Source organism: Salvelinus fontinalis, chromosome 38 (assembly GCF_029448725.1).
Source record: "Salvelinus fontinalis isolate EN_2023a chromosome 38, ASM2944872v1, whole genome shotgun sequence".
In the NCBI taxonomy this organism is placed as follows: domain Eukaryota; kingdom Metazoa; phylum Chordata; class Actinopteri; order Salmoniformes; family Salmonidae; genus Salvelinus; species Salvelinus fontinalis.
The window spans coordinates 24,410,909-24,438,459 of NC_074702.1; the positions used below are offsets into that span (position 1 = coordinate 24,410,909).

General features: G+C 42.1%; 3 protein-coding genes across 8 annotated transcripts in view; all 3 read left to right on the plus strand.

The window, feature by feature from the left end:
- The window catches only part of LOC129837303 (ubiquitin-conjugating enzyme E2 E2), a 43,317-nt gene extending 38,944 nt beyond the window's left edge, over positions 1 to 4,373 (plus strand). The window contains exons 4-6 of the mRNA XM_055903353.1: positions 1,544 to 1,676; positions 3,010 to 3,157; positions 3,625 to 4,373. Of these exons, the coding sequence (XP_055759328.1) occupies positions 1,544 to 1,676; positions 3,010 to 3,157; positions 3,625 to 3,722 (379 nt within the window). The 3' untranslated portion in view covers positions 3,723 to 4,373. The remainder of the gene's footprint in view (positions 1 to 1,543; positions 1,677 to 3,009; positions 3,158 to 3,624) is intronic.
- A 251-nt stretch (positions 4,374 to 4,624) lies between these two features.
- On the plus strand, positions 4,625 to 11,589 carry LOC129837461 (ubiquitin-conjugating enzyme E2 E1). Of its 2 annotated transcripts, none has more exons than XM_055903631.1 (6): positions 4,625 to 4,880; positions 6,578 to 6,711; positions 6,958 to 7,008; positions 9,567 to 9,699; positions 10,833 to 10,980; positions 11,360 to 11,589. In XM_055903631.1, exons 1-6 carry the CDS (start codon positions 4,794 to 4,796, stop codon positions 11,455 to 11,457), a joined length of 651 nt encoding a protein of 216 aa, XP_055759606.1. In that variant the 5' UTR covers positions 4,625 to 4,793; the 3' UTR covers positions 11,458 to 11,589. The 2 variants fall into 2 exon arrangements, with proteins under 2 accessions (XP_055759606.1, XP_055759605.1); XM_055903630.1 differs by having other exon boundaries at positions 4,643 to 4,880; positions 6,537 to 6,711.
- Positions 11,590 to 14,854: 3,265 nt separating this feature from the next.
- Positions 14,855 to 25,901, plus strand: LOC129837814 (nuclear receptor subfamily 1 group D member 2-like). Of its 5 annotated transcripts, XM_055904264.1 has the most exons (10): positions 14,855 to 15,323; positions 17,078 to 17,125; positions 17,752 to 18,659; positions 21,421 to 21,645; positions 21,875 to 21,963; positions 22,128 to 22,272; positions 22,454 to 23,175; positions 23,433 to 23,609; positions 23,896 to 24,106; positions 24,551 to 25,901. In XM_055904264.1, exons 3-10 carry the CDS (start codon positions 18,410 to 18,412, stop codon positions 24,745 to 24,747), a joined length of 2,016 nt encoding a protein of 671 aa, XP_055760239.1. In that variant the 5' UTR covers positions 14,855 to 15,323; positions 17,078 to 17,125; positions 17,752 to 18,409; the 3' UTR covers positions 24,748 to 25,901. The 5 variants fall into 5 exon arrangements, with proteins under 5 accessions (XP_055760239.1, XP_055760240.1, XP_055760241.1 ...); XM_055904265.1 differs by lacking the exon at positions 17,078 to 17,125; XM_055904266.1 differs by lacking the exons at positions 17,078 to 17,125; positions 17,752 to 18,659 and having other exon boundaries at positions 14,856 to 15,323.
- Positions 25,902 to 27,551: the final 1,650 nt, after the last annotated feature.

Consider the following 27,551-nt stretch of genomic DNA (forward strand, 5'->3'; position numbering starts at 1 on the left):
TTGTGGGTGGTTGTCTCCTGTGTCAGTGTTTGTCGCACCATACGGGACTGTTCGGTTTGTTTTGTACATCGTCATTTTGTGTAGTCTATTTTCCCTGTTCGTGCGTTCTTTGTGTTTAATGTAAGTTCGTCGTCCAGGTCTGTCTACTCCGTTTGTTGTTTTGTTAGTTATAGTGAAGTTCGTGTTTTTTTCGTTTTTCTGTAAATAAATTATGTGTTCACAACCCGCTGCGCCTTGGTTCCATCACTACTCCTCCTTTTCGGTTGAAGAGGAGGAGGACTACCGTTACATTAATAGGCCACATCTGCCCTGTTGCAATGCACTGACAATGAATATTGCCCAACATGGTCTCCAGATGCTATGCTTAAGTCATTTCCAAATCATACCAGTATAAAACAGATTTCCGTTGTGCCTCATCAAGATAAATCCAGATTTGCATTGCTCTTATGGGCACAAAACAGCTATTGAAAAATATTCAAGTCCCTTAACTAATTAAAAAAGGCTTTGAACAGTTGCTTTAGAAAAGAAAAAAATAGTATAAGATGAGTGAAATCTGCATGTGTTGACACTACAGGAAAGAGGAAGTGTCTAGTCCTTTCATTCTATTTGTGGAGACTGATCCATTCTCATGGGCTTGCACTGAGCCAGACACTTGTTTGATACTCAAGTCGCGCTATTTGAGGTTATTATATTGTGGAGAAAGCATAACTTGCTAGTCATTTCATTCTGACATGGCCATCTGGAAACGTCAGTCACAGATTATTGGTGCTTGTCAAGATGAACAAAGCGATTGGTGACTTTGCTAGTCATGCATTTTCTGTGCTGCTGCAATCCTGCTCCCAATCTCTGTCTAAGTATGTGTGAGCGTCTGTGTGAGCAGTCGTCGTGGTGTGTGTGCTCTTGTGCACCTGTGGGTTTGGTCGATGTTAAAGTTCATGTATAGTAATGACATGAAATCTGAGGAATTGCTCATTTGTCCTGGGATTTCTGATCTGGTCGGTGTTCCAGTTCTGTTGGGGGAGGGTGGAGACTTAATATGGAAATTACATTAATTACCTGACTATCCAACAGATGTGACCCTCACCCCACTCAACATAACTACTCATCTAATAAAGGACCTTCAAGATACAATTACATTTTTGTGTATATATTGTATGAATTGACAAAGTTAAATTGTTCTCTCTTTGTGAAATGAGAATCCTCAATCCACCTAACAAACTGTTTATTTCAATGGATGGATGATGATATTAGCCTTTGTGAATGTTGCACATTTTGGGGGGTTTAAGAATGTTTCAGATTTTCTTTGGCAGCACAACCAAGATAGCTTGAGTGATAATCATTGAACAGAACTAAAACTCAGGCTAAAAAGAGCAAACTGAGGATCTCCAATCTCTGCTTCTTTAACTTGTCAGAAACTAGCATTTCTTCCTCGCTCTCTTGCTCACTTGGACTCAGACTGTCTACTTTAGGCTACCCTGTCAGTAGCCGGTTGTCAATTCCAATGCCCTGAGTTACTAAACATATTGACATGTTTATGTTTCAGCGCCGGACCCAAAGGAGACAACATCTATGAGTGGAGGTCAACCATCCTGGGACCACCGGGCTCTGTTTACGAGGGAGGGGTCTTTTTCCTGGACATCGCCTTCACACCCGACTACCCCTTCAAACCACCCAAGGTCAGCACCCACCGCCACACTGTGACCACAAATGGTTTATAGCTTTAGTGCCATTGTGCTGCTCTCTTCCTGTGTGAAGAACTCTTGCTTTAATGTAATTTCAACAGCTAACATGATTTTCTGGAAATCTGGTGTGCTCCTCCAAGCCTTTACCAGTTCATATTTTCAATTCATTCTTTATTAGCCTTTTCATGAAACATACCCTGTGGAGTATTTTCGGTTGTTGGATGTCATTATCAAGTGTATGAAATGTGCTTTTGGATATCTCTTTGCCTCTTATAACCCAATTTCCCTCTCACTGGCTTTCATATTGAGTTCTGACTCTCTCTCATTTTGTCTGTTTCCTCCCCCCTTCTCTCATTCTCTCTTTTTGTCTCTGTTTCTCTCTGAGCTGTGTAAGAACAAGCTCTGCTGTTTGACAGCAGACTCAAACAAATCCACAGGCTCAAGCTCTGCTCCGTGTAGCCAGAGGGCTCAAGTGTTTTGTCCCACTGTGATCTGTAGCCAGTCCTTCCGTCACTATAGCACATGATACATGCTCCATTGGAGTTTTGCTGTATACTATAGACTCTTACCAGAGCTTTTTTCATGCCCCTAACTGAAACTCCAGTTTGACAAGCTTGTTGGACAGATTGGAAGTATAAGATTCAGTTGTTAGGGTTAGTGGGGCAGAGAGTGCACCATTGTGGGGTTATTTATAATGTCCTGTTCTCGGTGTGTTCAGAATGCCAAGGCTCATTAGAAGTTTCCTCTGCAAGGTCAGGGTCAGTCTGTCCAGATGTTGGTGATTGGAGGACTGGGCTGGTGTCAGGTGTCAGGCCTAAACAGATGTCAGACTCACGGTCAATCAGAAACATGATAGTAAACTTAACAGGGATGTTTGTGTGGATGTTTCTTGTACAAAGGTTTGGCGTCGGCACATTTGAAACCAAATAAAGTAATTTTTACCCCTTATTTGAATCCCTGTGAAAGTCTTATGGGAATGATTGTTTTCCTCTCAAACTAATATATGTAACGGTTATAGCGAGATTAGAGATGGGCATGGTTTTTTTCTGGGGCATTTCATGACAATTATAAAGGTTTTCTGCATATTGGTAAATGCACCATGCTGCCCCCTTTTGGCTATATTAAAGCCTAAGGAAATTAAATTCTGGTATTTTGTTATGGTATATCAAGTCTGCAGCCGTGTTATAAAGGTTGTCACCATCTGTTCAACGAAGAAATTACACACACTGTTATTTTATTTTGTCCAATTTAGACTATTCTACTGTCAGTATTGATGCTGAACCAGGGTTCTAAACTATAATTGCTTTTCTTTTCCTGTACTCACCAGGTAACATTTCGGACGAGGATCTACCACTGTAACATCAACAGTCAGGGGGTGATCTGTCTGGACATCCTGAAGGACAACTGGAGCCCCGCCCTCACCATCTCCAAGGTGCTGCTGTCCATCTGCTCTCTGCTCACAGACTGTAACCCAGGTAAGAGACCCGTCAATGTCCACATCAGGATCTGCAGTGTTCTCATTTCAGTTGGTGATTCATGACTGATTTTAAATGACATTTGAGTTTACACTATCTACACACAGAGATGGCGATAGTGTAAACTCACCGCATGAAGCATTATCACCATCTCTGTGTGTAGATAATGTAAACTCACAGCATAAATCATCTACACACAGAGATGGTGATAATGTTTCATACATTGATAACTGTCTGCAGCTCTACTAGCGGAGTTTCAGCGTTCCCTTCCCCAGGGACAGTAGCTCTGTTGCTGTTGAACCTGTTGATGGATTTTTAATTATCTTTAAAAAAAAGTCCTTATTCATATTTTAATACAATGTAATAATATGCTCTAAACTCTCTCTGGGTCCAAAAACCATACACCTGTGAAATGCTATTCATTAATGCATGCTCTGATCTGCATCCTTTTTTTGTTGTCATTGCAGCGGACCCTCTGGTGGGGAGCATTGCCACACAATACCTGACCAACAGAACAGAACATGACAGAATAGCCAAGCAGTGGACGAAGAGATACGCCACATAGATCCCCGTCTGACTTTTCCACTCCCCCCCCTCCCCCCACCCACTGTACCTCTCTACCTCTCTCCCCAGCCTTTCAAAGCACACTCACTAAGTGCAACGGTATACCTGTAATCCCCCCCCCCCCCTAAACTTTGTATCTACCTTTTCTTTGTAAAGAACTGTCCTTTGTTCCTTGTTGACTTGAAAGCTTCTTTTTTTATACAAAGAGTAGATTGGGAATTTATTTTCCAATATCTGAATGTTGGAATTGTATTGAAAAAATACTATTATTCTGAAAAGCATTGTCCCTCAATTATACAGTAGGTATCCTTGTTTTCATAGTGGCTCCAGGAACAAAATGCAGATTATATACTCTTTTTACTTTACTCTTGGTTCTTGTGTGTTTTTTAATTTCCTATTCCAGTCATCAATGTTATCTGCATGGAACAGGAGGAAGATTTGCATCAAATGACATGTCATGCTCTTCTACGCTCTCTGGTTTTGTTTGTACTGAATGTATTTTTTCAAATGCTTTTGAGGCAGACCACAGAAATATAGGTCTGCTTGTGAAAGAGGCAGGACTTGTACATTTACTGGCTACTCTGGCATGGCAGGGTGGTTTGTTATGACTTGTATTAATGAAGCACCCAATAAAACACTGGTTGGCTTGTGACTATACTCTCTGTTCTGTAACTGTGAACCCTCTGTGGTCTGTGACGGCGTTAAAATGATCATCTCTGGACCTATCAGTTTTCTGCCTCATGACTGACTGACACACATTGCCGCTGCCTGTGCATATAATGAACTCTGGGGAATCAGTGAAACCAGGGTAAAATAGACTACAGCAGAAGAAACTGCATCACAGGTCTAGGTTAGAGGTGGGCATGAACCATAGACCATATATGAACCTCTCTCTCACCCTGACTTGGTGAGAGTCAGTGATACTCCAAATTTTATCTTGGCCCTCATCCGACGTGCTTGTTCGTGCATATTTTTTAAATGTATGATATCAAAATGTCATATCAGTCTACCATGACCTAATATTGAATGATCCCTGTGCGCCGATTAACCTTCATCATAGTGAGCGCACGATATGATTCCATTGCAACCGCGGCACTTCCGTTCCACAGAAGGCGATACGCACGAGCTCAGGCAGTGGGGAGATCCAGACACAAAGGAGGTAATTTGCTACTTGGCTAACGTTACTTTTAATATTGAATAGGTCTCATGATTTATAAAATACATTGACGTTCTCTGAGTGTATTCAACTTGTTTTGTATTGGAAAAGACGGCTAGTTAACGACTCGACAGACACATTTGTGGTGACACTGCCTGGCTCAGGAAATAAATCTAATGTTAGCTAGCTCAAGCTAGTAACGTTAGTAGCTAAGCTAGCTTCACTGTATGGTGTAACGTTGTTTGCCAAATAGCTAGCTAGCCAACTAACATTAGCCAAGTTAAATATCTCAGAACGTTGAAAGGTTGAGGTGGGCGTGAACTTTGATGTAACTACAGTATTTTGCGAACTTTGGCTACGGTCTGGACAGTCAAACGGTCGGCTAATAAGGGGGGGCGAGAAAATTAGGTCGGACGTTTGAGACTTGCGTTAACTAGCTAGCTAGATGGTTATGCTAGCCAGCTGTTAATGTCCACATAGTTAATCAAACCTAGTCCAACCAGCTTGACTTGGCACAAGCAGTTGCAGACGTAAACTACTTTAGGCGAACTCACTAGCAAACTGCTGTATCCTCTTCGCTCCGGGAGACCTGTAATTTACACACACATCAATGTGTGAGATCATTGTCTTAACGTTTCAGGTCTCCCGGAGCGAATAGGCTATAGCAAAGAACTCCAGACCAGAGATACTAGCTAAAGGGCTAACATTAATTACTGTGAAGGAGGCCCGAGAATGTTTCCATCAAATGGTGGTTGGCCACACAGACTAACTAGCTGTTGTTCACCACCATGGTTCCATTTGTTCCTCTGGGTGTTTTTATTATTAGCTGACGGTAAATTAGTTACTTTTTCACACATCATGATCTATTACATTTGGGGAATAATGGAGGCTTGCCATATCAGGGCTGTCCAACATTGTTTGCGCAACCATCCATAATCACAATATTATTGCCAGGGGGTGGCAGCTAGCCAGTTAATTCTATTTCAACTGAGCACTAGCCAAGCAGCAAGCTGTATGGGACTCCCTAACCCAGTGGTTCCCAACCAGGGGTACTTTGCCTATCCACAGAGGGTCCTTGAAGGCTCATGAGACCATAGGCCTACTGGTAAAATGCACATGAGGGGGTACTCTGGGCAGAGCAAAATTCTGTAGGTGGTACAGTGACCGAAAAAGGTTGGAAACCGCTGCCTTAACGTAACGTAGCAGGTGTAAAAGCTAAGTTGAATAAACTCTATCCCCGAAAACCAGATGCATCAGGTTGTTGGTATCCGCTAAGCCTAGGGACTCCCTAAAAACATGCCACCTCGATACAGCTATAACCAAAAGTGACTTTTCCTAGCAGGTTAGGAGAGCATTTCACTAAACCTTTTCCTAACCTTAACCTAATTCTCCTAACCAGCTGCGTTAATTCTCCTAACCTGCTGCGTACGTTCTCCTAACCTGCTATGAAAAAGTCACTGGTCGTAGCTGTGTTGAAGTGCCTTGTTTTTAGGTAATCTCAGCAAGCTATGTTGAGGTAGCTGTTTTTTCCTAGAAGGTCTAAGGTGCTCTGTCATAACTGTAATGTAACTTCATTTTGCAAATGGCTTGAAAGCAATTTCATTTGTCAAAGCTACTGCATTTTTGTTCTTCAACTGCTGCATCACAATCGCATTGTAGGTTCCTGCTAATTTCTTGTCCAAACCGGTATGTCGGATGAGGATTCGCATGTCAGCACCAGCTCTTCATCTTCTTCCTCCAATCAAAACAAACCGAAGGACACACCTTGCAAGAAACGGGAGAGCAAAGCCAGTATGAGCAAGACCTCCAAGCTGCTATCCACCAGCGCGAAGAGGTAACACCCAAACCTCATGAAATATTGGCTGGTTGTCACACACAACACCAACAAAGTGACATTTAGTCAGAGGGGTGGGTTAATCTCCTAGATGATTGTAGCTAGCACTAAGGTATTCTCTGTACTTTATTTGTGTTTCAAAATATTCTAGCCTCACTGTATTTGACCATGGCTGAGAAAACAAAGGTGTGTAAAGGAATGGCTGGGCAATCAATGATTGATCTGAAGGCATGTTTGTTTCTGCAGGATTCAGAAAGAGCTGGCAGATATCACGCTGGACCCTCCGCCAAACTGCAGGTTGGTTTTATTTGAGCTCATCTTCTCTGTTCTAATCCGTCCACAGTGTCTTTCGTATTGCCATGGTCAATACCTACAGGCGACTCTCCAAACAATAATGATTTGATCACTTATTCATAAAGGCTTGCATTACTTTCTGATTTTTCTCATGTCCCATATGCTGATAAAATAAAGCTGCACCTTCTATTTTGATCAAACTGTTTTGACTTGAAATGCAAGGCTGGATTAAGATGGTGGAGAAAAAGGTGTTTAGAAATCAACCGATTATGATTTTTCAATACCGATACCGATTTATTGGAGGACCAAAAAAGCCGATACCGATTAATCAGACAATTTTTATATATATATTTGTAATAATGACAATTATACAATACTGAAAGAACAATGAACACTTATTTTAACTTAATATAATACATAAAATCTATTTACTCTCAAATAAATAATGGAACATTCTCAATTTGGTTTAAATGATGCAAAAATAGTGTTGGAGAAGAAAAGTAAAAGTGCAATATGTGCCATGTAAACGTGTAAGTTCCTTGCTCAGAACATATGAAAGCTGGTGGTTCAATACTCCCTGTTAAGAAGTTGTAGATTGTAGTTATTATAGGAATTATGGCGTGTCGACTATTTATCTCTATACCATTTGTATTTCATATACCTTGGACTATTGGATGTTCTAATAAGCACTTTAGTATTGCCAGCCTAATCTCAGGAGTTGATAGGCTTAAAGTCATAAACAGCGCTGTGATTCAAGCATTGCTTAGAGCTGCTGGCAAACGCAGTAAAGTTTGAATGAATGCTTACGAGCGTGTTGCTGCCTACCACCGCTCAGTCAGACTGCTCTATCAAATCATAGACTTAATTATAATATTATAAATACAGAAAGACGAGCTGTTGGTCATTAATATGGTCAAATTTAGAAACTATAATTTCGAAAACAAAAAGTTTATTCTTTCTGTGAAATACGGAATCGTTCCATATTTTATTGAACGGGTGGCATCCATAAGTCTAAATATTGCTGTTACATTGCACAACCTTCAATGTTATGTCATACTTGTGTAAAAGTCTGGCAAATTAGTTCGCAACGAACCAGGCGGCCCAAGCTGTTGCATACACCCTGACTCTGCGTGCAATGAACGCAGAGAAGTGACACAATTTCCCTAGTTAATATTGCCTGCTAACATGAATTTATTTTAACTAAATATGCAGGTAAAAAAATATATATACTTCTGTGTATTGATTTTAAGAAAGGCATTGATGTTAGGTTAGGTACATTCGTGCAACGATTGTGCTTTCTTCGCGAATGCGCTTTTGTTAAATCACCCCCCGTTTGGCGAAGTAGGCTGCGATTCGATGATAAATTAACAGGCACCGCATTGATTATATGCAACGCAGGACAAGTTAGTTAACCTAGTAATATCATCAACCATATGTAGGTAACTAGTGATTATGTGAAGATTGATTGTTTTTTATAAAATAAGTTTAGTGCTAGCTAGCAACTTACTGTGGCTGCTTGCTGCATTCGCGTAACAGGTGGTCAGAATGCCACGCAGTCTCCTCGTGGAATGCAATGTAATCGGCCATAATTGGCGTCCAAAAATGCTGATTTACTGATTTGTTATGAAAACTTGAAATCGGCCATGCCGATTAATCGGTCGACCTCTATAGGAAATCTACATGAAGCTGAATTTTACATCTCCCACGTTATATTGGATCAGCCTTGTAGTCATCACTCCCTAGATGATTCCCACTACATGTTCAGCATGTACCAAGGATAAAGGCTGATCTGCTCTGAGGAAATCAATATGGGTCATGATACAGAGGCACGTCATCAGGGATTGGTTGTGAATGGAGGCTGCTTCTTTGACGCTTGAGAGAAAATGTACTGTTCTCTCAAGCAATATAAAGCTGTGTGGTCACCAAGCGAGTATAACCCCAAGGGATAATAGGCTCTAAACAGTTTGACAGACACGTTTTTTGCAGGTGCAGTAGTTTAAAGGCACAGTCGATTCATCCATTTTGGGACTTCTGAATTAATTACATGTACCCATAACTTATTCTATGAGCTTAGTTCAACTGTTGTACCCCATCAGAACCCAAAATATATACGGTTGTTTCACTCCAATGGTTGTAAACAAAGTAAATGTTAACCATGTTTTGAGGCTATATAGTGATTGTTAAAACTATAATTTTGAAATCATATATGGTCAGTCTCAGCATCCATTGCTCTGTCTATGAATTTGAGTGGTTACATTTCTCTAGCCCTTTTAGCTTTTTACATAAACGGGTGGGGAGAATGCATTGTCGTTTTTGCAACTGCCGATTTGCAGCTTTAAGTTATCTGTCCCTTGTGGCAATGAGACAAAGTACATACACACACAAGTGACCTGAGCCACAACAATAACAAAGAACGTTGTCTGGTTTACACCAATTAGGGAGACTGTTCTCCTTTGGTTTTCCTGGTGGGTAACGACAAAGGAGTTGGCTAGAGCAGTTACAGATTTGTGGCCAGGCTAATAGTATAACATAATCTGTAACTTTATCTCATTTAATACCAGCGCTGGTCCCAAAGGAGACAACATCTATGAGTGGAGGTCAACCATCCTGGGACCACCGGGCTCTGTTTACGAGGGAGGGGTCTTTTTCCTGGACATCGCCTTCACACCCGACTACCCCTTCAAACCACCCAAGGTACTAGGCAATCGTCAGCTACCAGTCACTACTTACCCTCTACACTACAAAATGGTCATCTTGGTTTAGTCCCACGCAATGAATGGGACAGATTTACTTAGCATTAATTAGCTTGTTCCTCAGGGTATACACAGCAAAAAATGCGACCGGCGATGGCGACAGTGTTTCTGTCACATTACGCTGCTGCTAAATTGTTGCCGCCACAGCAAAAAAAAAAAAAAAAAAAAAACGATACTCCTACCGAGACTCACTTTCCAGATGCTAGAGAGCTATTTACATGTGTGCCTCTGTTTGTGTGTATTGTGTGTGTGCCAGTGCGAGTCGGGTCATTTCCAGAGGAGAAGGAGAGACAGGTAGCCTATGCAATTTGATACATAGCAACAACACTAAGACAATTTGAAACATAGCTTGTAGCTTGGCTAGTTAGCTCACTAGTTAACTTTTCCGTTCTACGTTTAATTCCATGTGCTAAAAACAAATCCATAAAAATATGCTCAAATGAAATTCTATTATATTTGGATTGTTTTGTCACATTTGATCATTTCATTACAATATGGAATTGTTGCAAGGAAACAAAACACTTAACTTTTTTATACATGTGGTCTGTTGTGAGGCCGGTTGGACATACTGCCAAATTCTCTAAAACGACATCGGAGGCAGTTTATGGTAGAAAAATGAACATTTAATTCTCTGGCAACAGCTCTGGTGGACATTCCTGCAGTCAGCATGCTAATTGCACACTCCCTCAAAACGTATTTGTGGTGTTGTGTGACAAAACTGCACATTTTAGAGTGGTCTTTTATTGTCCCCAGCAGAAGGTGCACCTGTGTAATGATCATGCCGTTCAATCAGCTTCTTGATATGCCACACCTGTCAGGTGGATTGATTATCTTGGCAAAGGAGTAATGCTCACTAACAGGGATGAAAACCAATTTGTGCACAAAAAAAGCTTTTTGTCCGTATGGAAACAGTGTGGGATTTTTTATTTCACCTCATGAAACATGGGACCAACACTTTACATGTTGTGTTTTATATTTTTGTTCTGTATAGAATTTGATCTAGAGTCTCTAGCCTTGTTATTATGTTTAATATGCACATGGCATGTATGTTTTCTACTTTTGTTTTTCCTCAAGGTAACGTTTCGGACAAGGATCTACCACTGTAACATCAACAGTCAGGGGGTGATCTGTCTGGACATCCTGAAGGACAACTGGAGCCCCGCCCTCACCATCTCCAAGGTGCTGCTGTCCATCTGCTCTCTGCTCACAGACTGTAACCCAGGTAAGATATCCATCGGGGAGCCTAATTGGCTTCCTTGTCCCCTTTACTTGTTTCTCGTCAGATCTGCGTCTGTCCCAGGCTGGAAATATGATACCAGAAAAGTATTCCTGACTCTCGAGAAGGGTCAAATTGAATCTGCAGGTAACATGGTAAATAGCAAATACCGGTCCATTTCTTTGGTGTCATTTTGTGCTCAGATATGGATGACTTTTTTAAAAAGTTATCACTTTGAGGCCCACACATAATGCCTTATATTGCATGTATAATTCCTTATGATACCACTACAAGGTGGCATAACTTATAAGTAGCAAAGTAATTGTTTCAAGATTCACCACCCTCCTCTAACTGTTATTTCCCTCATGTTGTTTTTCACTTTTAGCTGATCCCCTGGTTGGAAGCATCGCCACCCAGTACACGACAAACAGAGCCGAGCATGACAGAACAGCCAAACAGTGGACAAAGCGGTACGCCACATAGGCCCATAGAGCACAGCCTTGTGGGGGGGATTTCTATTTCAGATTTTTAGTACTTTATTGTCTGGTATATTTTTTGGTTCCTGATTAAGTTATCTGTGCAGATATGAAAATAAAGAAAAACAATGAAACAATATGTAACGTCATATTTTATTACTCTCCGTAGGATACTCCACTGCTTAGCCTATTGCTAATCTCCTGAAATATAGTAGGCTGTCCGTCAAATAAAATGCAGAAACAGTGCCATAAAAACATGGATTTCACCTTTTAATATGGAACTACAGTACAGTTGTACCACAATAGCTACAAATCTAAATACTTTTTTACACAGTTCTGTTGTCCATGTTTTACTTTTAATAGCATTTAGTTATTGCAAAATAACATGGTAATCTCTCACTTGAAAGCCAATGGAATATGGTGCTAAAGGAACAGTGTAAGCTCATATACATACCGAGGGTGCTTGGTTATGGTCAGATGAAGGATTAGTGATAAATTGCCTCCACTGCAGTGTATTCAAAAAGTATTCAGACCCTATAACTTTTTCCACATTTTGTTACGTTACAGCCTTATTCTAAAAGGGATTACATTGTACCCCCCCCCCCCCCCCCATCAATACACGTAATACCCCATATTGTCAAAGCAAAAACAGTTTTAGAAAATAACAAAAATGAAACCTTATTTTAAAAAAGAACTCCCATTTATATCAGTATTCAGACCCTTTACCCTAGTACTTTGTTGAAGCACCTTTGACAGTAATTACAGCCTTGTCTTCTTGGGTATGACGCTACAAGCTTGGCACATGTTTTTGGGGAGTTTCTCCCATTCTTCTCTGCAGATCCTCTTAAGCTCTGTCAGGTTGGATGGGAAACATCGCTACACATCTATTTTCAGGTCTCTCCAGAGATGTTCGATCAGGTTTAAGTCCGGGCTCTGGTTAGGCCACTCAATGACATTCTGAGACTTGTCCCGAAGCCACACCTGCATTGTCTTGACTGTGTGCTTAGGGTCGTTGTCCTGTTAGGGGACCCTTCACCCCAGTCTGAGGACCTGAGCAGGTTTTCATCAAGGATCTCTCTATACTTTGCGCCGCTCATCTTTCCCTCATCCTGACTAGTCTCCCAGTCCTTGCCACCCCAAAACATCCCCACAGCATGATGCTACCACCACCATGCTTCACTGTAGGGATAGTGCCAGGTGTCCTCCAGACGTGACGCTTGGCATTCAGGCCAAAGAGTTCAATCTTGGTTTCATCAAACCAGAGAATCTTGTTTGTTATGGTCTGAGAGTCCTTTAGGGGCCTTTTGACGGGCTCTCATGTGCCTTTTACTGAGGAGTGGTTTCTGTCTGGCCACTCTACCACAAAGGCCTTATTGGTGGAGTGCTGCAGAGATGGTTGTTCTTCTGAAAGGTTCTCCCATTTCCACAGAGGAACTCTGGAGCCCTGCCAGAGTGACCATCGGGTTCTTGGTCAAGGCCCTTCTCCCCAGATTGCTCAGTTTGACTGGGGGGCCAGTTCTAGGAAGTCTTGGTGGTTCCAAACTTCTTCCATTTAAGAATGATGGAGAGCACTGTGTTCTTGGGAACCTTCAATGCTGCAGACATTTTTTGGAACCCTTCCCCAGATCTGTGCCTTGGCACAATCCAGTCTCGGAGCTCTAGGAAAATTCCTTCGACCTCATGGCTTGGTTTTTGTTCTGACATGCACTGTCATCTGTGGGACTTTTTATATAGACGGGTATGTGCCTTTCAAAATCATGTCCAATCAATTGAATTTACCACAGGTGGACTCCCAGGTTGTAGAAATATCTCAAGGACGATCAATGGAAACAGCATGCACTTTCTTTTGTATAAATTAGCAAAAATTTCAAACAACCTGCTTTCGCTTTGTCATTATGGGGTATTGTGTGTAGATTTATAAGGATAATAAGGCTGTAACGTAACATAATGTGGAAAAAGTGAAGGGGTCTGAATACCTTCCAAATGCACTGTATGTACAACATGCCAATGTGGCTTTGCAGCAGTCCAATAAGTGGCTGTTTTACCCTTCCCAAAGAACAGCTGTTCTAAATGGACGTGAAATGATTTGAATGAAACTACAAAAACTTTGGGCCCTGAGGTTTAAACCATGAAATTAATAACCGGTATGGCAATATCTGATTAGGATAACTCTTGGTTTTGTATTTATTTTTGTTGAAAATGCATGTAAGCATTTTAGAAGCACTCTCTGTTGGACAATGTTTTAGATGCTCGGTTGAACAATGATTTTAAGCTGCATGAATATACATAAAAACAATACTTTTACCAACATATTTACCACTTATGCAAGTCATTCCAATAATAACAAATACCTATTTCCATCTCACATGGACCCTAGACAGTCATTTAAAGTCCAAGTACACTCACTCGTCAGTAGTATTAGCCAGATTACTTTTAATCAAACTAACTCTTGCCTGTCAAAATACATCTGGCATTTGAGGTTGACAGACTTTTACCTGCACTGTGTGACTTTACTAGAGCAGTAGGTCTATGATAGGAATGACACAGGCTTTTGAATCTTGATGACATCAGTGCTCAAATTTGTACGCGAACAGATTGTGTAACTTTCCAGTAGGGACACAAAGCTTTCTAGCATATTCTTTATTATTGACATTAATAATAGTAGAACCCCTATGTACCGTTATGAGTTTGTAGTTTTTGAGTTCTATTTCTGAACTATACATATGTTCCATTCCTTCTGTACCACCTTGATGTAATCCAATGGAGGATGGATAATTACAATGCGCTGCCTATGGATTCACGTTACGCGAGGCAGTCAACGTGAGAGCAGTCCAGAGATTGGCTTGGAGCAGTCCCGATTATGTTTATCATTGTGTTAAAGGTCCAATGCAGCCATTATTTGGTTATCTCTATCAAATAATTTCTTGGTAAGGATTACGTATCTTACTGTGATTGTTTTACCATTTGAATGGAAAAAAACAAACAATTAACTTCTCAGAAAATAGCAATTTCTCAAGTAATTTTGCTAGGAGTGTTTGGGAGTGGTCTGAGTGTGGAGATGAAAACTAGTTATTGACAGAGAGGTTTGGAACTCTTATTTGTATATTAACTAAGTTGCCGCCTGGTGTTGTCACCAGGCAGGCCAAATCTCTATCCCACCAAAACAGGCTGAAATGTCAGGTGGTCTTTTCAAACAGCTCTTACACTAAAAGGGCATTATCATTTTCACAGTATTATTCCAAGCTCATAGTGTGGATATATAGTGTTTGTGTGTATAACACAGGCAATTCAAGTTAAGTGCACTGAGCCTTTAACTCTTGCCTCTGGTCTGTAAAAGTGTGTCACTGGGTGACTCTCAAGCGCCCAGGCAAGTGGGAGTGGCTGACAACTGGGTCACATGGTTAACACACTATTTAGAACATTGAGTACAGAAGAGTCATCGTACAGAAGTCATCCAACAAGGGACTTCGTCCAGCGTTTCTCATCTTGTTACATATCTTTAAATGTACAAAACTATTCAGGTTGAATTAGATGCCGCATAAAAGTCTAGGACGTTTTGACTGAAAGAAGAGCAGAACTTGTTTTGTTCAGGATACTGACATGGGAGTGCAGATAATTATATTCTTACTACAAATATTTACTACAGAAATGTAGTTGAGACTAAAATAAGAAACAGTGTTGAGCTTTAGATGATCGACGCTTTTAATTTGAGTTTGTTACAGTGTAACCACTGTCCTACTAAGGATAATAGAATTTAGCAATCCTTAAAGTCAAACTGGCGAGTTATTGACAAGACATTTAGTCAGCATAGGTTGCTTTCTCTAAATATTCCCTGAATCGAGGTGCCTGCAGACATGGGATCAATCAAGCCAGGTAACACCGACTTTATTATACGTGCTATTACAATGTTACAATGTATCTTGTCATGTAATTGAAAGTGTCCACCTCTCGCTACATTGATCAGTTACTTGTTTGCAAATGTGTTACTTTGTTACAAATATAGTGTTACTGTTGCTGTCTAGAATCAATGTGTCGTTCTAAGAATCTGTTCTAGAAAAAGCTTGTGCAATCTGATTTATCTGTCCACATTTTATTTAGTTGTGTGCTTTTTATAAGTTATATATGGACCACAATTAGAAACCTTCTAATAGATTTTTTTCTGGTCAGCTTATTGTCAAGCCATGTATATGGGTTAGGAATGCCACTGCGCTACGGGGTTTTTTGTTTTGACACTACAATGTTCTGCTTTGCTTCACCTCACATGTACCAAGCTGCCTAGCCATGTGCCAATGCTTCTCGACTCTCACTGCTCATTGGTCGAGAAGAGGCTGTGACGCATTCATTGCATAAATCTGTACTGAGTCCAAGCTTGAGGGCCGTATGCAGGTCCACGTGAGACTGAAGGATGCGGATTTGGTGACCTAGATTTAGTCTCTGAGACATGACAGCTCCACATGTGGGTGGGTTTTGGAAGCGAATAGTCGTAGCTGGTTAGGTAATCATGGCCAGGGTTTCGAGACCATTAACTACATTTAGGGCTACATAGTATAGTATAATATATTAATTTATGTTGATTTTGTGTCTGAGCCTCCTGTACACCAAGCATCAGGTTAATTATTTTCCTAGCTAGGTTTATTTAGCCCATATTTAAGCATTTGGTTTAATAATGTCAACATTCTTATGTAATAACGTGATTTAACACCAATGACTACAAGAATAACTTTGCTTTTGCCAAAAAAACTAAAATGCATATATCATTGTGCCCTGGCAAGCAAAAGAGCAGTAACTGCTCATTAATGGAAACTTAGAAAGATGACCAGCGTTTTTTAATTGTCGAGCCAAATGAATTGTAGTCAGATTGGAGATGTTAACTGTTGTCTTTTTTTCAGTTTATTTTGTATTCATATTGACCCTACCTCTGACGTTATCTGGCAGTTACTGCCTTCTTGCTTGGTACACCCACTGGAATGACGATTTTTTACAACGCAAACTTGTGTTTGTGGTTGTCAGTGTCATATGGTTTGATACTTGTTTCAACAAACAACAATAAATAATGCCAAGGTAAACCATAGTAACTACAGCCCAAAGCTTAGTGATTCAAGTTTTTTTTTTAAAGCAGTAACTGAGGTGAGCGATTGCATTTACTGCTTTTTTCTTCGGTTTCACTAACTTTTACCAGCCACTGCAAACATAACGTCCCATTTTATCTGAAACACATTTTGTCCACATGATAAATCATGTATTTGATGTATCATAAATGTCAACACATTTTTGACCGAATGTCCAGTTACTGCTCTTTTGCTTTGTAGAGGGCAGTATTATTCAATATAATATATTATAGAAGAACTGACAAACCCAACCCCAAAATAAATGTTACAAATGATTACATTTGTAACATAAGTGCATACAAATGATTACAGAAACACATTCGTTTTCACATTACACTGTAGTGTCATGTTTTGATGGTACACCATTAACCCTCTATGGGGCAACAAACTACCTTTTGGACCTCACATCACCCCTTGATTTTTTGGGGATAAAATAAATATGTATAGTATCACCTGACATGTCTGTGTCCAATGAAATGAGGGGCTGAAGTGAGTGTGGCCTTTTGTCTGGGGGTGTAGCAGTCCTTTCAGGAAGGAAAGCCACATGGGACACAGTGCCACCAATTGGTAAGATAAAATCACTTTTTAACATGTTTAAATTGAAATAACTTAATATAAAAAGAATATGTGCATGAGTATGTAAAGAAGTATGTTTGATTGTTTAAATACTTATTTTGTTTTTATTTATATACTAAACATTTTTTTGGTTTGTTGCCTCAGGGCAACATTGTGCAGTTAGACCAATTTTGTTCAGGCAATAACATGCTAAAGTGTGGAGATGTGCTCAGATGCATAATTAAGACCATAGTTCATGTTTTTACTTTACTATCTACTGATACTTCCAGGAAATGGACACAACAACATTTTATGGGTGGAAGGAACATCATCGAGCAGTTAGGGTCATTCCCTCTGACAGTGAGGACAGTGAGCTTGAGAGTCAGGAAGAGTGGATCCCCGAATCAGGTTTGAGAGACAGTTAGGAGGTCAGGGGTCAGTTAGGGGTCAGTCAGCAAAGTAATGTGTGTGTGTGTGTGTGTGTGTGTGTGTGTGTGTGTGTGTGTGTGTGTGTGTGTGTGTGTGTGTGTGTGTGTGTGTGTGTGTGTGTGTGTGTGTGTGTGTTTGCATGCGTGTCAGTGGATGAAGAAGGGTATATGACACATTCAAATGTGTGCTTCCTGCTTTCTTTTTTCAAGGAGAATGCCTGTCTGTTGACAATGAGACTGAGTCTGAGGATGAAGATGTAGCAGAGGTTGATGTTCCACGCCAACCCTGGTGGAGAACACCCCACAATGCATACTTCAATGCTTACCCAGAATGGCAGGACCTGCTTTCAAGATCTGATGATATCATGTGCCCCCTCCAGTACTTCATGCAGTTTTTCTCTGAAGACATTCTGGAAGTTATTGTAGGGCAGTCAAATCTATATGCGGTACAATGTAAAGCAAACAAGCCCCTTAACCTCACAACAAAAGAATTGGAGCAGTTCCTGGGTATTATGGTGTACATGTCGTTGTTTGGTTTACCAGGAACCCGCATGTTTTGGAACAAAGCCTGCCGAGTGTCCCAAGTAGCTGTCACCATGATACTAAATAGATGGGAGGCCATCAAAAAATCCCTGAGGTTGACAGGTGGGATCTCAAGCGAAAGATGATCACTTAAGTCCCCTGCCCTGCTATGGTCAAAGAATACAACAAGAATATGGGTGGGGTGGATCTGCTTGACTCACTGATTGCACTGTACCGGAACAAAATCCGATCAAGGAGGTGGTACCACAGGCTGGTGTTCCACTTCCTGGATATGATCATCGTGACCACCTGGCTGCTCAACTGAAGAGATTGTAAGGGCACTGGCATGAGAAAGAAGGAACAAATGAAGCTGTATACCTTCAAGTTATACATCGATGAAGGCCTATGCAAAAGTGGAAAGAGTCTGGAGCGCAAGAAAGGTCGTCCCAGTTCCACTATTGCTGGTGAGTATGAGGAGAAGAGGAGGAAAGGACCCGCTGCTCCAATTCCAGTCCCTGATGTGCACCTGGATGCCACAGCCCACCAGATGATTATGGCTGAAAAGAAGGGGAGATGCAAGGTACCAGGGTGCACAGGTACACCAAAATCCAAGTGCCAGAAATGTGATATCCTCCTCTGTTTCACATCCACCAGCAACTGCTTCCTGAGGTTCCGCACAGAATTGGAAATCAGTGTGCTTTGAATCAGGAACACGGATTCAAACATTAACCCACAGAAACACACATTCAGAAACACTGAAACACACACACTCGCACATATAGGCTATACCCTCCAAACACACCCATACACACAGTCATTTGGATATTGGTTTATATGTTTATATGAAATGTGAGAAACATTTATACATGAGGTATTAGTTGTAATTAGTAGTAGTCTGTTTATTTGATTCTTGATGTTTTGACTTTAAAGCTTCTAATTGTGATTGGTTGGAACTATTTGTGGTTGATGTTTCTCTAAATATAACCCGTTCCAATTCATATATTGCTTCTTTTCCTTGTTCCACTTATCATATGTACTATAGAAAACTAGACACATTTTATGATGGATATACACTGCTCAAAAAAATTAAGGGAACACTTAAACAACACAATGTAACTCCAAGTCAATCACACTTCTGTGAAATCAAACTGTCCACTTAGGAAGCAACACTGATTGACAATAAATTTCACATGCTGTTGTGCAAATGGAATAGACAACAGGTGGAAATTATAGGCAATTAGCAAGACACCCCCAATAAAGGAGTGGTTCTGCAGGTGGTGACCACAGACCACTTCTCAGTTCCTATGCTTCCTGGCTGATGTTTTGGTCACTTTTGAATGCTGGCAGTGCTTTCACTCTAGTGGTAGCATGAGACGGAGTCTACAACCCACACAAGTGGCTCAGGTAGTGCAGCTCATCCAGGATGGCACATCAATGCGAGCTGTGGCAAGAAGGTGTGCTGTGTCTGTCAGCGTAGTGTCCAGAGCATGGAGGCGCTACCAGGAGACAGACCAGTACACCAGGAGACGTGGAGGAGGCCGTAGGACGGCAACAACCCAGCAGCAGGACCGCTACCTCCGCCTTTGTGCAAGGAGGAGCAGGAGGAGCACTGCCAGAGCCCTGCAAAATGACCTCCAGCAGGCCACAAATGTGCATCTGTCTGCTCAAACGGTCAGAAACATACTCCATGAGGGTGGTATGAGGGCCCGACGTCCACAGGTGGGGGTTGTGCTTACAGCCCAACACCGTGCAGGACGTTTGGCATTTGCCAGAGAACACCAAGATTGCCAAATTCGCCACTGGCGCCCTGTGCTCTTCACAGATGAAAGCAGGTTCACACTGAGCACATGTGACAGACGTGAGTCTGGAGACGCCATGGAGAACGTTCTGCTGCTGCAACATCCTCCAGCATGACCGGTTTGGCGGTGGGTCAGTCATGGTGTTGGGTGGCATTTCTTTGGGGGCCGCACAGCCCTCCATGTGCTCGCCAGAGGTAGCCTGACTGCCATTAGGTACCGAGATGAGATCCTCAGACCCCTTGTGAGACCATATGCTGGTGCGGTTGGCCCTGGGTTCCTCCTAATGCAAGACAATGCTAGACCTCATGTGGCTGGAGTGTGTCAGCAGTTCCTGCAAGAGGAAGGCATTGATTCTATGGACTGGCCTGCCCGTTCCCCAGACCTGAATCCAATTGAGCACATCTGGGACATCATGTCTCGCTCCATCCACCAACTCCACATTGCACCACAGATTGTCCAGGAGTTGGCGGATGCTTTAGTCCAGGTCTGGGAGGAGATCCCTCAGGAGACCATCCGCCACCTCATCAGGAGCATGCCCAGGCGTTGTAGGGAGGTCATACAGGCACGTGGAGGCCACACACACTACTGAGCCTCATTTTGACTTGTTTTAAGGACATTACATCAAAGTTGGATCAGCCTGTAGTGTGGTTTTCCACTTTCATTTTGAGTGTGACTCCAAATCCAGACCTCCATGGGTTGATAAATTTGATTTCCATTGATCATTTTTGTTTGATTTTGTTGTCAGCACATTCAACTATGTAAAGAAACAAGTATTTAATAAGAATATTTCATTCATTCAGATCTAGGATGTGTTATTTTAGTGTTCCCTTTATTTTTTTGAGCAGTGTATTAATAGGGACCCCCAAGCTCCCCAAAATATTGGGTGAAATATTTTTCCCCCACAAAATAAAAGGGGTTAAGGGTTAAGAGGGTTAAGTAATTTAGGTCAAATGGAAGATATTTGCGATTTTGATTAGGTTTCTGTGTGTCATGTAACACACTTTGTCACCCTGTGCCCAAAAGTCTTTAAATAAAGTATTTTTGTGATTATTTGTGTTTTTGTTCAAAAATGTTCTTCAATAATGGTGACATGTATGACCCTGGCTGGGACTGCAGCCTTTGCTGTACTATTTAGGATAACTGTAAACACCCATAGAGTCAGCTTGTTATGTAACAGTGGTGTAATTGTATCGCCAGGCATGAGGTAGTAAAAACAGGACGAATGAACGAAGGGGGGAAACGGTCTGACATAAGTCCTGCTCTATATTGGGAGTGGCAAGGGTAATCAGGCAGATGTTTTATCAGGTTTTAAGGTTTATATTTTGTTTATATATGGTTTATTATTTACCTTTGAAATAGTTGGTCGATTTACATCACTATTATAACCTTACTCTGACATACAATGGGGTAAAAACTTAGAATAATCATTTGTGTCTCTCTTAGTTGTAACAAAATATTACGACATCAAGATTATGACTTCAATATTATGTTTTTGATATGATGTATATTTGACTTATATTCCACTAACCTTTTGTCTTTTTTTCCCTTCTCCCCTCAGGTGGTGTAATAACTTACATCTCTTCTGGCTCCGCCTCCAGCCCGGAGTCTTGTTTGAGTGACAGCTGCAGCAGCTACCTGTGCTCCTCTCCGCCTCATCCCTCACTGCCAAACCGGGCAGTAGGAATCATGGTGGACATCGCCCGCCCTACCACAGCCAAGCACCCACGTAGCCACGGCACAGAGAAGACTGGGCGATCTACCTCCGCCAAGAGCAGCATCACCAGTGAGTGTATTTCAGTCCTGGAAATACATTCAGTATGGCAAGGATACTAGATATATTCAGAATGGCAAAGGATAGGAAATGCATTGTATGAGTTGCCACACTAATCCAGGTAATAGGTGCATTTCGTATTCTCAAGTCTACATGAGTCATCATCATGTACGGGTGGAATAGTACATTTGTTAGAGAGGTGTGAATTAGCAGTAACATTGCTGTGTGTTTCTCCTTACAGAGATCAACGGCATGGTGTTGTTGTGTAAGGTGTGCGGCGACGTGGCCTCGGGGTTCCACTATGGCGTCCACGCCTGCGAGGGCTGTAAGGTAAGACTAGTCCTGACTGCTTCTCACGGAATGCCACACGGCCAATTCCTAGGTTTCATTCATGTTATTCAATGGCTCTGTGTCGTAAGTGTTTTAACAGTATCATTCGGGTTTTAACTTGGTAATAACTGTGCACAAACAATGTTTTCTGTGATTGTTCTCAGGGTTTCTTCAGGAGGAGCATCCAGCATAGCATTCGGTATAAGAAGTGTCTGAAGATGGAGAACTGCACCGTCATAAGGATCAACAGGAACCGCTGTCAGCAGTGCCGCTTCAAGAAGTGTCTGACTGTGGGCATGTCTAGAGACTGTGAGTCTCCACTTTTAAATGAACATAATAATAACTGAATTTTTCCCAAAAGGAAATACAATGGTTAATGGGGGTGAGGGGTTTCCTTTTACAAGTTTGATGTATTGACTGACTGTAGGGATATTTCAGCCCTTATTAGTGATATATGTACTAATGTGTGTTATTTGGTTTCCTTCTCCAGCTGTTAGGTTTGGCCGCATCCCGAAGAGAGAGAAGCAGCGCATGCTGCTGGAGATGCAGAACGCCATGAACAACATGGTGATGAACAACAACAGCCAGCTCCACAGTATGCTCCACGGCACCCAGAGTCCACCCTGCCCCATGGAAGGGCTCCCCAATGACGGCAGCTCCTCTTCCTCTGCCTCTTCTTCCTCATCTATCTCGTCTTCATCAGACTCCAACCCTTCCTCACCCCGTTCCGTTCAAGACTCCATGGAGACCAGCTCTAGCTCCGCCTCTTCCTATTCGTCGGATAGCTGTGATGACGAGGTTCCTCCTTCCAGGGTGTGTCATCGGGGCACATTCACGTACCGCCTTGAGCAGCAACACCCCATCAAAGAGGAAGTGGAGGATTCGCATTCGCAGGTCGCCGGGGAAACTGTAAAAGATAGGAGAGACAGCCGCATGGAGGAACTGCAGGAGAGCAGGAACCGCTGCAATGAAGACACCAGGGGTTGCCAGCCTAGTTGCAGTCATCAACACGTCACCAACGTTCCCTACCGGGAAGAGAGAGTTGTTTACCAGCAGCAGCCTGCGCAGCTAAACGGCGCCCCCAGTGGTGGCATGCCAGAAGCCTCCTACAGCCTCCATCACAGGAGCCACAACACAATGCACAACGTACAGACCGTCTCCAATGGTTACAGTGGACCATTATACAGCCTACAGGACCACAAGACAAACTTCGTGAGTGTCCTTTTATCATTTAATTTGCCTTCGTTGAAACAGTAAGGAGATTCAAGGTCTCTTTACAAAATGTTACAGTAGAAATGCATTGTATACTGCACACCTGAAATTACCCCATAACCATGCCTAAAGCACACATGGAAAATACCTAAAAAGGCCTATCCTCTAAATCCCCCCATTTTGTTTCTTCTGCATTATTGCTCCTGTGTTCTGTTTTCCATAACTGAGGGCCCTGTTCTCGACTCTTGTCACCCCAGGTCATTCCTGGTCTCTATGTGGACCCCAGTCAGCGCAGCCAGGAGATCTGGGAGGAGTTCTCCCTGAGTTTCATCCCGGCCGTGCGCGAGGTTGTGGGGTTTGCCAAGAGGATCCCGGGCTTCCGAGACCTCCCCGAGTACGACCAAGTCAGCCTGCTCAAAAACGGAACGTTTGAGGTAAGAATCCCTGGACTCTCTGACACCAAAAATAGATCTTTCCCAACTCTGGCTGTCGTGTTCCAACTGAACATTACACTCTTCTTAACTCAAAGTGTTGAATTGGCTAAATATATTACAGTCTGTAGATATGTTATGGTAGAGTACCAGTGTATTTTAACTCAACATTGAACTCACTAACCGAGGTGGGCATTATCACTGTTGAATTCTGCCAGTATGTTGCCCAGTGCTAGTCACCATAAACCCCCGTTCTAACACACCCTCTCTCCCACCTCTCTCTCTCCAGGTGCTTATGGTGCGCTTTGCTTCATTGTTCGACGTGTCCGAGCGCACCGTGACCTTCCTGACGGGGAAGTGTTACAGTTTGGAGCTGCTACGCTCGCTGCGGGCCGGGGAGCTGCTCACCTCCATGTGTGACTTCAGCGAGAAGCTGGCCGCTCTGCAGCTGGACAAGGATGAGATGAGCCTCTTCATTGCCGTCGTCCTTGTCTCCGCCGGTAAATAACACTGTCCCTGTAAATGGTGTCCTTGTAAAACACAGTGTCCTTTTATACACACTGTAATTGTAAACACACTGTCCTCATATCACTGTACTCTGGCTGACTGGTTGGCTGGCTGGCTGTCCTCTGGCTGACTGCTTGGCTGGCTGGCTGTCCTCTGGCTGACTGCTTGGCTGGCTGGCTGTCCTCTGGCTGACTGCTTGGCTGGCTGTCCTCTGGCTGACTGGTTGGCTGGCAGGCTGGCTGACTGTATTATGGTCCTGTGTTTAAAATGGCACCCTATTCTCTATATAGTGCACTACTTTGGTCAAAAGTGCCATTTAAAACGCAGTCCTGTGCATACTATTCAGCCACTGGTGTTAACACACAATACTTATGTGTGCAATGAAACCTAAAGCCTTCTTTGATACAGACTGTTCTTATGCTCTGTTCTGTGATCAGATCGTTCGGGGATCCAGGACTTGAAGTCAGTGGAGGCGCTGCAAGACACGCTGATCAGAGCTCTGCGGAGTCTGATCATGAAGAACCACGCCAAGGAGACTACCACCTTCACCAAGCTGCTGCTGAAGCTGCCTGAGCTGCGCTCCCTCAACAACATACACTCTGAAGAACTGCTGGCCTTCAATGTGCACTCGTAATAGGGCTCATCTGACTCCTAATACCCTCCTTCCACACTTTGAAAACAGGACTGACTTCCTCTGCCACTCCTATACCAGGACCAAGGGGAGACCTTGGTTTGCAGTCAACCAACTCAGTGTATTTCTCCAGAATGTATTGAGAAGTTCTTCTTTTGGACTATGTTGATAGGGACAAAGGTCAGAGAAGAGACGATACTGTACTCTAGTCATATGAGAAGGCTTGAGAACGGAGCTATTGCCCGCACACACGAGTGTGTGTGTGTGTGTGTGTGTGCGTGTGTGTGTGTGTGTGTTTGGGGGGGGGGGGGGGTGTTGTTTTACCAAGTTAGAGGCACCTTTCTATTTTTAAAGGAAAAGGTAAAGAAATGCTATACCGGCTTTTTGAAATGATGAAGTGCAGAACTACTTGGTTTTGTTTGGTAAATTCAATGAATTCCAAAGTGTTTGTCCACGAGCAGTGTGAATGTGATGATTATGCTATCTATTTCATTCGACGCGCAATATCAAATGGTCACTGTTTTCGACCCAATATGTTTGAAAACATCCCTCAAGACTCAATGTAAGCATCTATCTATCAAAAAGAATGCTTGATGAATCTGATAATTGCTGCAATTGCATGGCTATCCTTAAGTGAACAACTTGACATTGTCGCTCCCAAGAGTCATTTCTTTACTTTTGAATTGTTCAACTGCATTTTCATCTTTACTGTCCTTTGTGTAGGGTATTTAATTTGTCTGAATATTTAATTTTTGCATGACTTTGTTAGCTGCTACTACCACGCCTCCTTCTGGGGAGTTTTTCAGCAACACAACTTTGCACATTGTGTTGTGGACTGTCAACCTCCAAAATCACACATGTCAGCACAGACCCACATCATGTGCGCATGATGTGATCGCGATGATACTGAAGTGTTCCTGAACTGATTCCCCACCTTCCTCACAGTGAGGAGTTACTGGGTGGTTTTGACGTTACCTCCTGGCATTTCAGCACAGCACTGACTTTAAAACTGATATTGTTTCCCATCTGTTTTTTTTTTTGTTGAATGTCTGTATTTGTCTCCTTTTACTGACAAGATTGCAGTTTGGAAATAATAGTTATGCTATAGCTATCATATAAATATATATAAATAGTATAAATAAATACAAGTGAAGTTATTTACGGTGTTGAGTTTTCTGTGTGCAATATATTTGAACTCGTTTGGTGATCTAAGATGAGCATCTATGAGGGGTAAAGCACTAAGAACTGTAGGTATGTGGTTAGTTACGTTGTGATATCATTTGTAGGGGTACTGTTATTGTATAGGGATTTTCCATATTACAAACCAGGTTCAATTTATTGGCCTAAAGCACAGGTGTCAAACTCATTCCAATGAAAGCCGAGTGTCTTCGGGTTTTCGCTCCTCCCTTGTACTTTAAAAAAAAGTACCTTTATTTAACTAGGTAAGTCGGTTAAGAACAAATTCTTATTTACAATGACAGCCAAACCCAGACGACACTGGGCCAACTGTGCTCCAAATCACAGGCAGATGTGTTTCAGCCTGGATTCAAACCAAGGACTGTAGTGATGCCTCTTGCACTGAGATGCAGTGCCTTAGACCGCTGCGCCACTTGGGAGCCCTTGGTTGATGAATTAAGGTCACTAATTAGTAAGGAACTCCACACATCTGGTTGTCTAGGGCTTAATTGAAAGGAAGAAACAAAAACCTGCAGACACTAGGCCCTCCATGGAATGAGTTTAACAACCCTCACTTAAAGTGACCACCCAACTCTGTTACCACAATGTGGACCTGGAATGCAGTGACTAGGTTCCTCCACAAGGGCTCGCTGTCCACATTTTTATGTCGGACCACTATTTCCACGTTGGAAACTGATATCAATACATTAGCATAGAAATGTGCAAATGTTTATTTCAAAAGAATCATTTTGATATTTTTTTTGTAGTACAATGTCCAAAAACATGAGCAGAGGAGCAGACAGAAGTGGAGTCTGTAGCTGGTTTATACAGGTAGCCTAGTGGTTAGAGCGACTAGTAACCGAAAGGTTGCAAGATTGAATCCCCGAGCTGACAAGGTAAAAATCTGACATTCTGCCCCTGAACAAGCCAATTAACCTCTGTTCCTAGGCCGTCATTGAAAATAAGAATTTGTTCTTAACTGACTTGCCTAGTTAAATAAAGGTCAAATAAAAAATACGCCAGCCAGTGTAACGGATGCTGCGTGAGTGTAAGGTAAGTACAAAATACACTCAATTCAACAAAATTCTGACTTATGAATAAGTTATAGCTTGTATTTTAATGGATGTAAGACTCTGCATTGAAATGCCCTGAAGAAGCAATAATGAGCATCAATTAGTTTTAAATATTTAATATTTGTATAGTATATTTGTATAGATGGGATTCATACACACATCGACAGGGGTATATGTGGCAGGGGTATATGTGGTTCAGAGTCTGGGGGGCCAGACTGGCACAATGAGCATCAATTCTGTCCTAGAATAACACATTTCATTTCAGCGTGCTCAGAGAATTATGTTTTACACATAGTATCATCAGGGATTGTGCCCTCCCCACACACACACACCGTCATTCAGGCTGTCATTGTAAGTATGAATGTATACTTAATTGACCTGCCTTACAAAATTAAGATTAAACAAACACTGTATGATCAAACAAAAGGCAAATGCTGAGGGATGCCATATAGTTTTTAGCGTAAAAGTTTGAGTGTGAAGGTCTACCAAATTCTAGACCGCTATTGGTTGACTTTTGTTTTTCATTTGTTTGGTGTCCTGAATAGTTGACCAGCACCA